This window comes from Babylonia areolata, chromosome 10 (assembly GCF_041734735.1).
Source record: "Babylonia areolata isolate BAREFJ2019XMU chromosome 10, ASM4173473v1, whole genome shotgun sequence".
Lineage (NCBI taxonomy): Eukaryota > Metazoa > Mollusca > Gastropoda > Neogastropoda > Buccinidae > Babylonia > Babylonia areolata.
The window spans coordinates 1,052,993-1,070,492 of record NC_134885.1 but is presented as its reverse complement, the minus strand read 5'-3'; the positions used below and the strand labels follow the sequence as shown (position 1 = coordinate 1,070,492).

At 45.7% G+C, this 17,500-nt stretch overlaps 1 protein-coding gene across 1 annotated transcript in view; it reads right to left on the bottom strand.

Moving 5' to 3' along the window:
• The window catches only part of LOC143286633 (uncharacterized), a 198,665-nt gene that overhangs the window by 60,412 nt on the left and 120,753 nt on the right, over positions 1–17,500 (bottom strand). The window contains exon 3 of the mRNA XM_076594270.1: positions 11,290–12,065. Coding sequence (XP_076450385.1) covers positions 11,290–12,065 — 776 coding nt within the window. The remainder of the gene's footprint in view (positions 1–11,289; positions 12,066–17,500) is intronic.

Below are 17,500 nucleotides of genomic sequence, written 5' to 3'. Positions count from 1 at the left end.
CACGGAATAAAACAAACACTGAATTATTTGTATAAACACTGAATTATTTGTACAAACACTGAATTATTTGTACAAACACTGATTTATTTTGTATCTTTAGGATTCACACGATAGAACTACGTATAAAACGTAAGGCTTTCTAAAATTCACGTTTTAATATGTTATTCATGTTTTGTTTTGTTTTTTTGTTTGTTTGGTTGTTTGTTTTTTCAGCAGGACCAGAAATCATCTTCACGATCATTTCTGTTTCATTATTTCTTTTCAGTGTAGTCTTAGAATTAAATAAAAAGTGAATTTCACCAGTCTCCCTACATATTTACGTCCCCGCACCTGCACACACATCTATACCTACACCTACACCCCATACATACCTACACTCACGACCTACACTCACACCAGTCACCTACAACCCCCACCCACACACACACACACCCACACACACCCTACACACACACACACACACACACACACACACACTGTAGATTGTGCCATATTGAAACATTATCTATCTATCTATCTATCAATCTGTTTATCTATTTATCTATCTATCTGTCTTTTCTAAAGAAAACAGATAGTGGACAGATAAACAGATATATAGATATATACAAATATTCATTTAAAAGAATTTGGAGATTCATCCATTTTATCATCGGCAACAGCCCCTTCTCTCTTCAGTATGCGTCTGTTAGATGTGGGCGTTTTCATTTCCTTCCATTGTACCGGTGACAGTAGGTTTGGCTGGCTACAAATGACTGTATGTCATGATGAATGAAGCTGGATGGTACATCAGTAGCAGTAGTAAAAGAGATATGTTTTGTATGGCATTGAACTTAGATAGGACGGAGAAAGGAAGAAAGACAGACAGACAGAAAGAAAAGAGTCGTGAATTACTGAAAACCCAACCCAGAACAGCAACAGCAACAAAAAGCACTCCACAAAAAACACCACATGCCTTCACAATAAAACGGCACTCTAAGGCTGGAGACATTCCCGATGACGTTATCAAGACAACAATCGACGTCGGGTGGTTACATACATACATACATACATACATACATACATACCAGCGGTACACTCTGACAGACGGCTGACTGTTGATACGCTGTGGTCTCCCCTGAATAATGGATGTGAGTCAATTTGGGTGACCTACATTCCTGCGCACAGCATTAGGTGTCTGGGCATGATAGCTTTCGTCAATTGAAAGATTAGGGTGCGTTTATCGATCACACACAGGACAGGAGATGTTCAAAAGAAGATTAGGGTGTGTTTATCGATCACACACAGGACAAGAGATGTTCTTGAAAGATTAGGGTGTGTTTATCGATCACACACAGGACGGATGTTCTTGAAAGATTAGGGTGTGTTTATCGATCATACACAGGACAGATGTTCTTGAAAGATTAGGGTGTGTTTATCGATCACACACAGGACAAGAGATGTTCTTGAAAGATTAGGGTGTGTTTATCGATCACACACAGGACGGATGTTCTTGAAAGATTAGGGTGTGTTTATCGATCATACACAGGACAGATGTCCTTGAAAGATTAGGGTGTGTTTATCGATCACACACAGGACAGATGTTCTTGAAATATTAGGGTGTTTTTATCGATCATACACAGGACAGATGTTCTTGAAAGATTAGGGTGTGTTTATCGATCACACACAGGACAGATGTTCTTGAAATATTAGGGTGTTTTTATCGATCATACACAGGACAGATGTTCTTGAAAGATTAGGGTGTGTTTATCGATCACACACAGGACAGATGTTCTTGAAAGATTAGGGTGTGTTTATCGATCACACACAGGACAGGAGATGTTCAAAAGAAGATTAGGGTGTGTTTATCGATCACACACAGGACAGGAGATGTTCAAAAGAAGATTAGGGTGTGTTTATCGATCACACACAGGACAGGAGATGTTCAAAAGAAGATTAGGGTGTGTTTATCGATCACACACAGGACAGGTGATGTTCAAAAGAAGATTAGGGTGTGTTTATCGATCACACACAGGACAGATGATGTTCTTGAAAGATTAGGGTGTGTTTATCGATCATACACAGGACAGGTGATGTTCTTGAAAGATTAGGGTGTGTTTATCGATCACACACAGGACAAAAGACGTCCAAAAGAAGATTAGGGTGTGTTTATCGATCACACACAGGACAAAAGATGTTCAAAAGAAGATTAGGGTGTGTTTATCGATCACACACAGGACAGATGATGTTCTTGAAACATTAGGGTGTGTTTATCGACCACACACAGGACGGATGTTCTTGAAAGATTAGGGTGTGTTTATCGATCATACACAGGACAGATGTCCTTGAAAGATTAGGGTGTGTTTATCGATCACACACAGGACAAATGTTCTTGAAATATTAGGGTGTTTTTATCGATCACACACAGGACAGATGTTCTTGAAAGATTAGGGTGTGTTTATCGATCACACACAGGACAGATGTTCTTGAAAGATTAGGGTGTGTTTATCGATCACACACAGGACAGATGATGTTCAAAAGAAGGGGGGGAGGAGGGAGGGGATCAGAGGGGAGAGGGAGGGGATCAGAGGGGGGAGGAGGGAGGGGATCAGAGGGGGGAGGGAGGGGATCAGAGGGGGGAGGAGGGAGGGGATCAGAGGGGGGAGGAGGGAGGGGATCAGAGGGGGGAGGGAGGGGATCAGAGGGGGGAGGAGGGAAGGGATCAGAGGGGGGAGGAGGGAGGGGATCAGAGGGGGGAGGGAGGGGATTGGAGGGAGGAGGGAGGGGACTGGAGGGGGGAGGGAGGGGATCAGAGGGAGGAGGGAGGGGAATGGAGGGGGGAGGGAGGGGATCGGAGGGAGGAGGGAGGGGATCAGAGGGAGGAGGGAGGGGATCAGAGGGGGTAGGGAGGGGATCAGAGGGAGGAGGGAGGGGATCAGAGGGGGGAGGGAGGGGATCAGAGGGGGGAGGGAGGGGACTGGAGGGGGGAGGGAGGGGATGAGAGGGGGGAGGGAGGGGATCAGAGGGGGGAGGAGGGGATCAGAGGGGGGAGGGAGGGGAGCACGTGTTGCGGGCGGAAACTCGGCCAACAATTTTCTCTGTGATGACGTACACAATAAGGACGTCAAACTCTCAGATCGAATCCTGGTGGGCGAATAGGTAACATGACAACAACTTATCAACCGCAGGTCTAACTTTTTTCCTGCATAGCTTTTCTTTGCCATGACAATGGCATCATCTCCAAGCCAATCGCCCACACTTTTTCCCCATGCACACAGCTTCACCGAGACTCTTTTTTGTCGCAGTGCCAGCTCCAGCAGTCGGCGGGGAAGCTCTCCATGTAGGTGGCCACAGCACACACACCAGAGCAGGCCCTGCCTTGCGGCAAAGTCACTTCAGTCGTGTCCAGCAGTGTCTGCTCTGGTCCACCATGCATGGGCACCGAAGACAGACAGGTCCGTGACGACCACTGGCCCAGATTACCTGGGTGTGTCTGTGCACGGTGTGTGTGAGCCGTGTGAGTCTGATCAAACAGCACGAACACTAAGCAGCAGTGAAAAAAAGCACTGCAATGCAAGAGACCAAGAAGAAAAAAAGTACGCTTACAGGAAGAAGAAGAAGAAGAAAAGTAACACAGTGCAAGAGGGAAAGAAAGGGAAAGAAGAAAGACAGTAATACAATAGAAAAGGACGACACAAAAGAGACAAGGAAAAGCAGGTTGGAATGACATGACACAGAAAGGTGAAAACAGTAAAGAAAGGAACGTTCAAAGAATGCCGTGCAGTGGCTATACACATCTTAATGTAAAATAAACAGTAAAGAAAGGAACGTTGAAAGAATGCCGTGCAGTGGCTATACACATCTTAATGTAAAATAAACAGTAAAGAAAGGAACGTTAAAAGAATGCCGTGCAGTGGCTATACACATCTAAATGTAAAATAAACAGTAAAGAAAGGAACGTTCAAAGAATGCCATGCAGTGGCTATACACATCTTAATGTAAAATAAACAGTAAAGAAAGGAACGTTCAAAGAATGCCATGCAGTGGCTATACACATCTTAATGTAAAATAAACAGTAAAGAAAGGAACGTTCAAAGAATGCCGTGCAGTGGCTATACACATCTAAATGTAAAATAAACAGTAAAGAAAGGAACGTTCAAAGAATGCCATACAGTGGCTATACACATCTAAATGTAAAATAAACAGTAAAGAAAGGAACGTTAAAAGAATGCCGTGCAGTGGCTATACACATCTTAATGTAAAATAAACAGTAAAGAAAGGAACGTTCAAAGAATGCCATGCAGTGGCTATACACATCTAAATGTAAAATAAACAGTAAAGAAAGGAACGTTCAAAGAATGCCGTGCAGTGGCTATACACATCTAAATGTAAAATAAACAGTAAAGAAAGGAACGTTCAAAGAATGCCGTGCAGTGGCTATACACATCTTAATGTAAAATAAACAGTAAAGAAAGGAACGTTCAAAGAATGCCATACAGTGGCTATACACATCTTAATGTAAAATAAACAGTAAAGAAAGGAACGTTCAAAGAATGCCGTGCAGTGGCTATACACATCTTAATGTAAAATAAACAGTAAAGAAAGGAACGTTCAAAGAATGCCATACAGTGGCTATACACATCTAAATGTAAAATAAACAGTAAAGAAAGGAACGTTCAAAGAATGCCGTTGCAGTGGCTATACACATCTAAATGTAAAATAAACAGTAAAGAAAGGAACGTTCAAAGAATGCCATGCAGTGGCTATACACATCTTAATGTAAAATAAACAGTAAAGAAAGGAACGTTCAAAGAATGCCGTGCAGTGACTATACACATCTAAATGTAAAATAAACAGTAAAGAAAGGAACGTTAAAAGAATGCCGTGCAGTGACTATACACATCTAAATGTAAAATAAACAGTAAAGAAAGGAACGTTAAAAGAATGCCATACAGTGGCTATACACATCTTAATGTAAAATAAACAGTAAAGAAAGGAACGTTCAAAGAATGCCATACAGTGGCTATACACATCTTAATGTAAAATAAACAGTAAAGAAAGGAACGTTCAAAGAATGCCGTGCAGTGGCTATACACATCTAAATGTAAAATAAACAGTAAAGAAAGGAACGTTAAAAGAATGCCATACAGTGGCTATACACATCTAAATGTAAAATAAACAGTAAAGAAAGGAACGTTCAAAGAATGCCGTGCAGTGGCTATACACATCTAAATGTAAAATAAACAGTAAAGAAAGGAACGTTCAAAGAATGCCGTGCAGTGGCTATACACATCTTAATGTAAAATAAACAGTAAAGAAAGGAACGTTCAAAGAATGCCGTGCAGTGGCTATACACATCTTAATGTAAAATAAACAGTTGAAGAGAACAAGACGAAGGAGAAAAGTAAAACGACAGAAAGAAAGGCCAGCAGGCAACATGTAGCAAGACAAGCAGTCAGACAGACAGACAGACAGACAGACAGACAGACAGAAAATCACTAAGAAAAACAAGAAAGAAGGACACAGCAAAACTGTACCGCCAGCAACCCCCCTCCCCCTCTTCCCTACCACCCTCACAAACCACTTCACCCTCCACCCACACCCCAACCCTACCCCTCCACCCCTGTTCACCTCCCCCACCCCTCTCCCTCCTCCTCCGCCATCACCACGTGTAGTGATCCAGACGGAAGGCCGTCGTCATGTTGGTCATTTTGCCCGTCAGGACACACACACTGTCATCCCGGTCACTGAACTGAGGACTGACCAAGCAGGACACAGCACCGCCAGTCAATCCGTTCTGTGGTGGACACTCCCCCCCCCCCCCTTCCCCCCACCTCCTCCCCTCCCATCACCCCCCACCCCCCACCCTCCAACCTTCCCTCCAAATTGGCTATTTCCGAACAGTACCTCCATGACTGCTCTATCTTCAGCACTGAATGGGTGGATCAAAAACCTCGCAGAATTTGTCTTAGCCATCAGAGTCTCTCTCTCTCTCACACACACACACACACACACACACACACACAGAGAAAAATCTACAAGAAAAAAAAATCTTTTTTCTTCAGATGGTTTGTTGAGAAGAAATGCAAATTTTGAAAGTTAGTTCCCTTGAAGCCCCTCTGTGAGGTTATATTTTCACAATACAATACACAATACACAATACAATACACAATACAATACACAATACAATACACAATACACAATACAATACACAATACAATACACAATACACAATACAATACACAATACACAATACAATACACAAACTTTATTGTCTATACTTTGGTACAGAGATTTTCTTTTTGGCAGCAGCACATGTCCAACATAAGAAGAAGACAACAAACAAATACAATGAATAGAAAATAAAAAGATAAATTAAATGGCACCAAATGGAAATAGATATATATAAATATACAGATTGCTGAAATTTACGTGCCTCTCCATTTCAGTCAGCTTTGACACAAAAATAGATAAATAGATAATGTGATAAATAAACAAATAAAGAAACACATAAATATGTAACATAATACACCTATACTTGCATAAAATAAAAACCGGGGGGGTGCATTAATGTCCATCAAACTTATGGATTATATATAGCTCTATTCCACGTAGATTTATTGTTATGTCATCATTGAAGCTGAATGAGGGAAATCATAATGTTGAATCTGCAATGACATTTTTTTTTTTTTTTATTGTTCATAAGTTTTAGATTCATTTCTCCACATTGTTCTTGGAGAGAGCGAGAGAGAGAGAGAGAGAGAGAGAGCACTCAGAACTCAGAAAAGTTGAATGTACATCGATCTTGGGCCACAAGACAATGAACAAGGTGGGTGGCTGGAGGTGGCATTTGATACCACTGTGTTTCCTACAGTAAATGTCCAAAAAATGAAACGCACCATACACTTAAACACTGTGTCCATCTTATAGAAAGAGTTGACACATAGCACGTCATCATGCTGGATCACTGCCTACATTAACATCTTCCTTCTATTGATAGCATGAAATACATTATGAGAGAGGGAGAGAGAGACAGACAGAGAGAGAGACAGAGAGGAAGACACAAAAAGAAAAGACAGACAGACAGACGGTCAGATGGGAAACAGACACAGACCCATCATGAAGAAACAGTGTACATATAGTACTTCACCATGCTGGTTCACTGTTCTTCCTTCTCGTGATAGCATGAAATATGAGCTACACACACACACACACACACACACACACACACAAATGACGTGGGCACAGTACCGTGGCCCCAAGTAACCCTGCAGTGTGTGGCCACAAGGACGTGAGGTCCACAGACCAGCAGTCAGTGCTGACGGAGATTGGGCGATATCTGTCGACAGACACGTCTTGCCAGACGTCAGAGAGATGGAAGTCTTCAGAAGAAGGCACCCAAATACACCCCCCTCACCCACCCACCCTGTCCTGCACTGTCCACATGGGCTGTCTGCTGTAGTCCCTTCCCAGTAATTACGCCTGGCCAGACGCAGGCGAAGACATTGTTATATTGTCTGAGGTGCTGGAGAGAGGGGAACGTGTTTGGCCAAATGCCCACAGAACAGACACACAAACATCACCACACGATGGAACTGTCTTGCCTCTTCGTCAAGTTCTAGTCTCGTCTCCATCAGTGGAAAATTCTGTCTGAGTGGAAGCGTGTCTATGTTCTAATATAGACGTCGACAAAATATCTATGTTCTGCTATAGACGTTGACAACATATCTATGTTTTGCTATAGACGTTGACAACATATCTATGTTTTACTACAGACGTTGACAAATATCTATGTTTTGCTATGAACGTTGACAAAATATCGATGTTTTATTATAGACGTTGACAACATATCTATGTTTACTATAGACGTTGACTATATATCTATGTTTTACTATAGACGTTGACAAATTATCTATGTTTTACTATAGACGTTGACTAAATATCTATATTTACTATCGATGTTGACTAAATATCAAATTCAACACTTCGACCGAATCTGTGCTTCGTGCTACAATTGGCTGGCCTCTTCATTTACAATTTGGAGAGTGCGAACGATGAATTGGTGCACTCATGAATTGTTGAACACAGCAATGTTGACACAGCTGCTCACTGAGCTATCAGTTAGCACACACACACATAGACAGACAGAGAGAGAGTATTGACGATCAATTTTATTCTAGCAGAGCAAAGATGAACAGATGTTTTGACCAAGGATGTAGGGAGAAATGAAGCCAGACAGGTATTGAGACCTGTGACAGATAGACATTCAGATCAGAGCCTGTATAAAACCCTGGACAGTGCAGACAGCCAGCTGTGGTGTATTTCAGAACGAAGAACTACCAATTAGTCTGTCCTGTTTTTAGACCTACAGTTTCAGAAACAGCTTCACCCCAGTGCTGTGGACCTTGACAGTTTTCAGACATCTGTGGGGTGTGTGACAGGCGAGCTGTCATCGTATGAATCGTTCCCACGGCCACACCCACATGAAAGACACCCACATGAAGGACACCCACATGAAAGACACCCACATGAAGGACACTCACATGAAAGACACCCACATGAAGGACACCCACATGAAAGACACCCACATGAAGGACACTCACATGAAAGACACCCACATGAAGGACACCCACATGAAGGACACCCACATGAAAGACACCCACATGAAGGACACTCACATGAAAGACACCCACATGAAGGACACCCACATGAAGGACACCCACATGAAAGACACCAATAAGGACACCCACATGAAGGACACCCACATGAAAGACACCCACATGAAAGACACCCACATGAAGGACACTCCGCAAGCCCGTGCGTGGTGGACTTGATTATCTGGGTTAGCGAGGGATGTGAGTGGTGAACAAGGAAATCTTCAGGAAAGCAATTCAGGTGGTGCTTCAATCAAGGCAAACTGCTGTGGTGCGTGCAGAGGTGTGCTTGTGTCCACATGGTTCAGCTGATCGTCGTGCCAATTTCCATGTCAGTTTCTTTGTCAGCTGATGACGCACGGATTCGCACATTGTTTCTCTGTGTCTCTTTGTCGTGGCTCTCTCGCTCTCACTCTGTCTGTCTGTCTGTCTGTCTCTTTTTGTCTACCAATCTCATAGTCTCTGTCTGTCTGTCTGACCGCGCGCGCGCGCGCGCGCGCGCGCGCGTGTGTGTGTGTGTGTGTGTGTGTGTGTGTCCTCCCCTTCCTCCTCTTTCATTCTGTCACTGTGTATCAATGTGTCTGTCCGTCAGTCCCGTCTCTGTCTGTCTATCTATCTATCTATCTGCACACACCCCCTCCCCACACACACACTCCCCATTTGTACCCACGTTCAATCCTTCTACACGTTATTCTCCTCCTTCTTTGCTTCCTCCATCTTTCTCTTCTATATAACAGGTGATGTGAACATGTCTGTTGCTGTAGTAGAAGTGGGAGCATAGTGTCGGTTGTAGTGATACGACCACGTCCATTCCACAAAGGAAAACAAGAGAACGCTTTTAGAGAAAACACACACACACACACACACACGCACACACACACACACACACACACACACAAACGCGCGCGCGCACACACACACACACACACACACACACACACACACACACACACACATGCACACACACACACGCCATTGTTCATTTTCCCACTCACGGTCACTTCCAACCCATTTCACCCCCTATAGCTTGACCCTTTCTCTTTGACATCCACATCTTCCTCAGTACCTCCGTGACAGAGTCATTAACTGAACGTCTTCCGTCGAAGCTTTACGCATTCACTTACCACTCTCCTACACAAGTTGTTTCCCACTCACCTGTCAGCAGCCATCAGACAGTAGAATTGAAGGAAAAGTTGTTGTCCATCAAACTAAGAAAACCAGGACACTAGATAAGGAATGGAAAAATACTTCTGATGGAAACTAATAAATGATTCAGTTCCTGAAAAGGACCTATGGTCTGAAACATTGGACGTTTCTCATCAAAAGTGAGTCTGAATTTGCAACCTATGGGTGTTGTTGTTATTGTTGTTGTTGTTTTAAATAAACTCTCTCCATTTGTGATTCCTCTCACTCTGTCCTCCCTCTCCCCTCTCCCCTCACCCCCTCCCTCTCATTTCCCTCACCACCCACCTACCTCCCTTCTCCTGATCCCAACTGCCAGAAACTTCCTTTCACAGCACGTGCCAGCGGCATGAAATCTGTCCAGTGCTGACGTTTGCGTCACGTGCTTGTCAGCCAACTTCCGGCCCGAGGCCAGATTGTGACATGGCCGTTTTCAAGGCCATGGCCAGACACGTGAAGAATGCATCCGGTGGGGTTGTTTTGTGTTTCGGTGTGTGAGTGGGCGTGGCCAGGGAGAGGGGTGAGGGGGTGAGGGAAGGGGGTAGCTTATGATTATTGCCAGGCTGTTATTTCCCTTTTCATGGTGGGGGTTACCCATTAGCTGCCTCCTGTTTCTCATCTCCTGTCTTCTCTCTCTCTGTCTTTCTCTGTCTCTGTCTCTGTCTCTCTCTCTGTCTTTCTCTCTCTCTCTGTCTCTGTCTCTCTCTCTCTCTCCCTCGGCCATATACTTATATGAGGCATTGAAGAGACTTCGAATTGTTATTTTGTGAATGTTGTTGAGTATTGTATTGGCTACTTTTGGTTGATTTGTGATGTTGGTTTATCGTGTCGAGTCATTTTCCTTATTTATTTTCTTGTATGACCCCCTTCAGTAAGGGGCTTTGGCCTTAATCTGAATAAAACATCGTTATCGTTATCGTTATTGTTATCGTTATCTCTCTCCCCCTCCCTCTCTCTCTCTACCTCTCCCTCTCTCTCTCTCTCTCCTCTCCCCCTCTCTCTCTTTCTCCCTCTCCCTCCCCCCTCTCTCTCTCCCTCCCTCTCCCCACCTCTCTCTCTCTCTTTATCCCTCTCTCTCCCTCCCCCTCTCCCTTCCTCTCCCCCTCTCTCTCTCTTTCTCCTCTCTCTCCCTCCCCCCCTCTCTCTCCCTCATCTCATTCTCCTTTTCTCTGTCACCCAGGTCACTGTGTCTTTTCCTTATGCAGTGTGTGTGTGTGTGTGTGTGTGTGTGTGTGTGTGTGTGTGTGTGTGTGTGTGTGTGTGTGTGTGAATAATGTTTTTTCACGTGTGCTTTATTCTTTGTTTATATGTTTGCAGCCTAAGTTGTGCCAAGCAAGATCCAATATCACAGTAACAAAAATCGGCATTGACATAACAAAACACCCACCCTCCCTCACAGCACAACACACACACACACACACACACACACACACACACACACACACACACACACACACACACACACCCAAACCCTCACCTCAATAAGCAGCACAGACACCACAGCCAGACTGGCGTAGTGACACTTATGGGCGATCTCGATCTGCAGGTCGTGGTGCTCCACGTGCTCCACGTGATGGAACAGGTAGGCGTGGTGGCTGGTGGAGGACGAGGTAGACCCCTGGGCGGCGTACACCCCCTCACCCCCACCCCCACCCCCTGATGACAGCTCCGTCACATTGTGGTCCCACGTCGTCCAGTTGACCGGTGCCTGAGGCTGACCAGCCGTTGACCTGCTGTCCAGGACAGCGTTGTGCAGAACGTTCTTCGTCCGCGAGTCGCTCAGTCCTTCCTCCGCCCCACCACCACCACCACCACCCTCCTTCCCCTCCCTGGTCATCACACCAACACCACCACCACCACCCCCACCACCCGCACTCCTTCCAGAAGGGAAACCGAAAGGCGCCCTGCCCCCCTCCCTCTTCCTCCTGTGAGTTCTGTTGTTGGCCACATCGTTCTCAGACAGTTGTAACGTCACGTGACCGGAAGGGGGCGGGGCGTAGAGGTGATGGTGACCGGAAGTGGAGGAGGAAGGGGAGGAGGCAGAGGAGGAGGAGGAGGCGGCGTGTGGCCCAGCGGCCATGGGGTCCGGGTGGTGGGTGTGGTTGAAGTTCCAGACGATGGATGACTGCAGGATGGTGTGGAAGAGCGAGTCCACGTTGATGGGCCCCTCCCCTCCTGTCAGCTCCGCGCGGTACTTGTCCTGCAGCTGGTCCACAAAGGTCTCCACGCGCCGCTCAGACTGGGCCAGGGTCTCTGCACACAGCCAGGGGGGTCAGTCAGTGGGTGGGTGAGGGAGTGGGTGTGTGAGTGAGTGAGTGAAAAAATGAATGAATGGATGAATGATTAAATGAATGAATGCATTAGGGAATTAATAAATATGAGAATGAATGAGTGAATGAAGGAAGGAAGGAAGGAAAGAATGGACGAAAGAATGAAATGGTTAGCTGATGAATGAATGAATGAATGAACGGACGACAGCCAAGTGTTTCGAGTGTTTAGTTTAAACAATATAGTACCCATGGGAAAATAATGCCAACACAACACAACACAACACAACACAACACGACGCAACACAACACAACACAACACGACGCAACGCAACACAACACAACACAACACAACACAACACAACACAACACAACACAACACAACACGACGCAACGCAACACAACAACACAACACAACACAACACAACACGACGCAACGCAACACAACAACACAACACAACACAACACAACACGACGCAACACAACACAACACAACACAACCCAACACAACACAACACAACACAACACAACCCAACACAACACAACACGACGCAACACAACACAACACAACACGACGCAACACAACACAACACAACACAACCCAACACAACACAACACAACGCAACACAACACAACACAACACGACGCAACACAACACAACACAACACAACACAACACCAATAGAATGAAGTGTATGAAGTGTATGTGATACATGTCCAGAACAGCCCGGAAAGCCAATGTCAACAACGCCTGGTGTGCAAGGGATAACATTATTCCAGTCCCCAATCAGCCATTGTGCAGACCTTAAAGTGGACGATTTCCCGCACCAGTTCCACGGCGTCTGATTGGCTAGAATGAAAACCACCTCCCCCCTCCCCCCCTCACTTTCCAGATCTGCATTTACTGAGATACGGCCAAACCCAGTACCGGAGCATACAGAGAGAGAGATGAAATGAGGCAGGTTAAAGACCCTGTGTTGATGTCAGCGTCAGAGGGTTGTGGGGAACACGTTACAGACAGCCAGAAAGGGGACATGGGGATTGTAATGACGGCTGTTCACACACAGTGACAGCTCCATTCAGCCAGAAAGGGGACATGGGGATTGTAATGACGGCTGTTCACACACAGTGACAGCTCCATTCAGCCAGAAAGGGGACATGGGGATTGTAATGACGGCTGTTCACACACAGTGACAGCTCCATTCAACCAGAAAGGGGACATGGGGATTGCAATGACGGCTGTTCACACACAGTGACAGCTCCATTCAGCGAGAAAGGGGACATGGGGTTTGTAATGACGGCTGTTCACACACAGTGACAGCTCCATTCAGCGAGAAAGGGGACATGGGGATTGTAATGACGGCTGTTCACACACAGTGACAGCTCCATTCAGCGAGAAAGGGGACATGGGGTTTGTAATGACGGCTGTTCACACACAGTGAAGCTCCATTCAGCCAGAAAGGGGACATGGGGTTTGTAATGACGGCTGTTCACACACAGTGACAGCTCCATTCAACCAGAAAGGGGACATGGTGGATTGTAATGACGGCTGTTCACACACAGTGATAGCTCCATTCAGCCAGAAAGGGGACATGGGGTTTGTAATGACGGCTGTTCACACTCAGTGACAGCTCCATTCAGCCAGAAAGGGGACATGGGGATTGTAATGACGGCTGTTCACACACAGTGACAGCTCCATTCAGCCAGAAAGGGGACATGGGGTTTGTAATGACGGCTGTTCACACACAGTGACAGCTCCATTCAGCGAGAAAGGGGACATGGGGTTTGTAATGACGGCTGTTCACACACAGTGAAGCTCCATTCAGCGAGAAAGGGGACATGGGGATTGTAATGACGGCTGTTCACACACAGTGACAGCTCCATTCAGCCAGAAAGGGGACATGGGGATTGTAATGACGGCTGTTCACACTCAGTGCTAGCTCCGTTCCTGTACTCTGTAAGTAACCACACGGAAGTCGCAGTCCACATACACACACATACATACACGCATGCACGCACACACACACATACACACACACACACACACACACACACACACACACACACACACGCACGCACGCACGCACGCACGCACGCACGCACGCACGCACGCAAAAACACACACAATTGAAGAGAATTAAATGTAGAAGAGAATGGAAAGAAAAAAAAATAACGAAAAAAACATGAGTACTTAGCATATACATGTTTACAATCAAAGTGTGTAGTAGTGTTTATCTCATGAATATAAACGACATATACCCACATGTACATACGTGTATATATATATATATATATAGAGAGAGAGAGAGAGAGAGAGAGAGAGAGAAGACACACACACACACACACACACACACACACACACACACACACACACACACACACACACACACACTCACACACACACACGCACACATTCATACATACATAGAGAAAGTGACACAGACCGACGTAAACACAGACTGGTATACAGACAGGTCATCCAAATGGTCGATTTCGTCATTCCCACGACAGACACATCATTCATCAGCTGTGAATTATATATCTATTTATCTGTCTGCACATTGAGAGACTTGGCCGTCACTCGCTGTTTATCACGTGCACCGCGAGTTCCCTGTGTCCAGTTTTCTATCAGTGCAATGCTTGAACATTGTTGGCTGTGAGGGCTGAGGGATGCTGCTGCTTCTGGCTTCTTCTGGAGTTCTGCTGTTCCTTCCACCGCTACAACTACAGATGTTGCTGCTGTGACAGCAACTTTTTGTGTTGGATTGGATTGGATTGATTGAAATGGATTGTGTTGTATTATATTGCATTGGATTGGATTGGATTGGATTGAAATGGATTGTGTTGTATTATATTGCATTGTATTGCTTTGGATTGTGTTGCATTGTATTGTATTGCACTGTGTTGCTTATCTGTCACCAAACAATGTGTTTTAAGTGCATCTGTCTTGCTGTCAAAGAGGATTTTTGTGCAGAATTTTGTTACACTGCATTGTATCGCACTGTAATGTAATGTAATGTATTGTATTGTGTTGTATTGTATTGTACTGTGTTGTATTCTATTGCATTCTGTTGCATTGCATTATGTTGCTTGTTTGACACAATAAAGTTGTGCTTTGAAATACATCTGTCTTGCTGAGAAAGATTATTTTTATGCAGAATTTTGTATTATGTTACATTGTTTTGCACTGTATTGTACTGTATTGTAATGTATTGCATTGTTGCATTGCATTGCATTGTACTGCACTGTGTTGTGTTGTATTGTATTGTATCGCATTGTATTATATTACATTGCATTGCACTGTATTGTATTGTATTGTACTATACTGTATTATATTGCATTGCTCTGTATTGTATTGTATTGCATTGCATTGCATTGTATTGTATTGCATTGCATTGTACTGTATTGTATTGCATTGCATTGTGCTGTATTGTATTGTATCGCATTGCATTGTGCTGTATTGGATTGTATCGCATTGCATTGTGCTGTATTGTATTGTATTGCATTGCATTGCATTGTGCTGTATTGCATTATATTGTATTGTATTCTGTTGCATTGCATTTTGTTGCTTGTTTGACACAATAAAATTGTGTTTTGAAGTGCATCTGTGCTGCTGTCTTGCGCTGGGTTACGCTGCTGGTCAGGCATCTGCTTGGCAGATGTGGTGTAGCGTATATGGATTTGTCCGAACGCAGTGACGGCTCCTTGAGCTACTGAAACTGAAACTGAAACTGCTGTCAAAGAGGATTTTTGTGCAGAGTTTTGCCAAAGACAACACTTTTCTTGCCGTGGATTCTGCATGCTGTGCACAGGGAGGGATTCAGTTTATCGTCCTAACACCACCATTCAAAGTCCTGTGTAAGGAGGGGTGGGTGGAGGGGGGTATAGGGGTGGGTGGAGGGGGGTATGGGGGTGGGTGGAGGGGGGCCATGGGGTGGGTGGAGGGGGGTATGGGGGTGGGTGGAGGGGGGTATGGGGTGGGTGGAGGGGGGTATAGGGGTGGGTGGAGGGGGGTATAGGGGTGGGTGGAGGGGGGTATGGGGTGGGTGGAGGGGGGTATAGGGGTGGGTGGAGGGGGGTATAGGGGTGGGTGGAGGGGGGTATGGGGGTGGCTGGAGGGGGGTATGGGGGTGGGTGGAGGGGGGTATGGGGTGGGTGGAGGGGGGTATGGGGGTGGGTGGAGTGGCCATGAGGGTGGGTGGAGGGGGGTATAGGGGTGGGTGGAGGGGCCATGAGGGTGGGTGGAGGGTGGTATGGGGGTGGGTGGAGGGGGGTATGGGGTTGGGTGGAGGGGGGCCATGAGGGTGGGTGGAGGGGCCATGAGGGTGGGTGGAGGGGGGTGGGTGAAAGCACAGTCAGTCCAGCATGTCAGCAGCCTTCAGAGAAGTGGCAGGGAGGGAGCCAGGGGAGCACGGGGACGCCCTTCATTCCGCCAGACAGGGCAGGAATGGAGTTAGCTTCATTTTATTTCACGGCGCCAAGAGCTGACTTGAAGCGGACGACGAGAGAGCGGGGAACGTGAGTGCTGGATTGTTCCCTTGCCTTTTGCACCACTTTCTTCTTCCTCTTCTTCTTCTTGAGAGAGAGAGAAACTGAGGAGAGAGAGATAGAGAGACAGACAGACACACAGATAGATAGACAGACACAGAGACAGACAGGCAAACACTGACAGAGACATACAGACAGACAGAGATAGACACAAACAAAGACACAGAGACAGACACAGAAACAGACAAACAGTGACACAGACATACAGACAGAGATAGACACAAACACAGAGACCCAGGGCGAGACAAAAACACAGACAGAGCCAGATACGGAAAGACAGAGATGGAAAGACAGGGTCAACACAGAAAGACAGGGAGAGACAGAGATGGAAAGACAGGGTCAAAACAGAAAGACAGGGAGACACAGAGACGGAAAGACAGGGTCAAAACAGAAAGACAGGGAGAGACAGAGATGGAAAGACAGGGTCAAAACAGAAAGACAGGGAGAGACAGAGATGGAAAGACAGGGTCAACACAGAAAGACAGGGAGAGACAGAGATGGAAAGACAGGGTCAACACAGAAAGACAGGGAGAGACAGAGATGGAAAGACAGGGTCAACACAGAAAGACAGGGAGAGACAGAGATGGGGAGGGTGAGAGAAAGAAAGACAGAGCGACAGACAGACGGACGGACGGACAGAAAGACAGACAAGGTTTTTTTTGTTATTTAATCAACGAGCGCAGATGAATCCAAAGGATAATACTTTTTTTTTCTCCGTCGTTAAATGACAGAGAAACGTTGAACTAAAACAAACTCTGAACTTTTTAACTGAACTGTACCTCTGCCGTCACTTCCGCTGCTGATGGCACGACAAGCACACTAGTGATGACTACAAGTTCGCTGTCGATAGATACACTGAAAGCAACAGCTACCA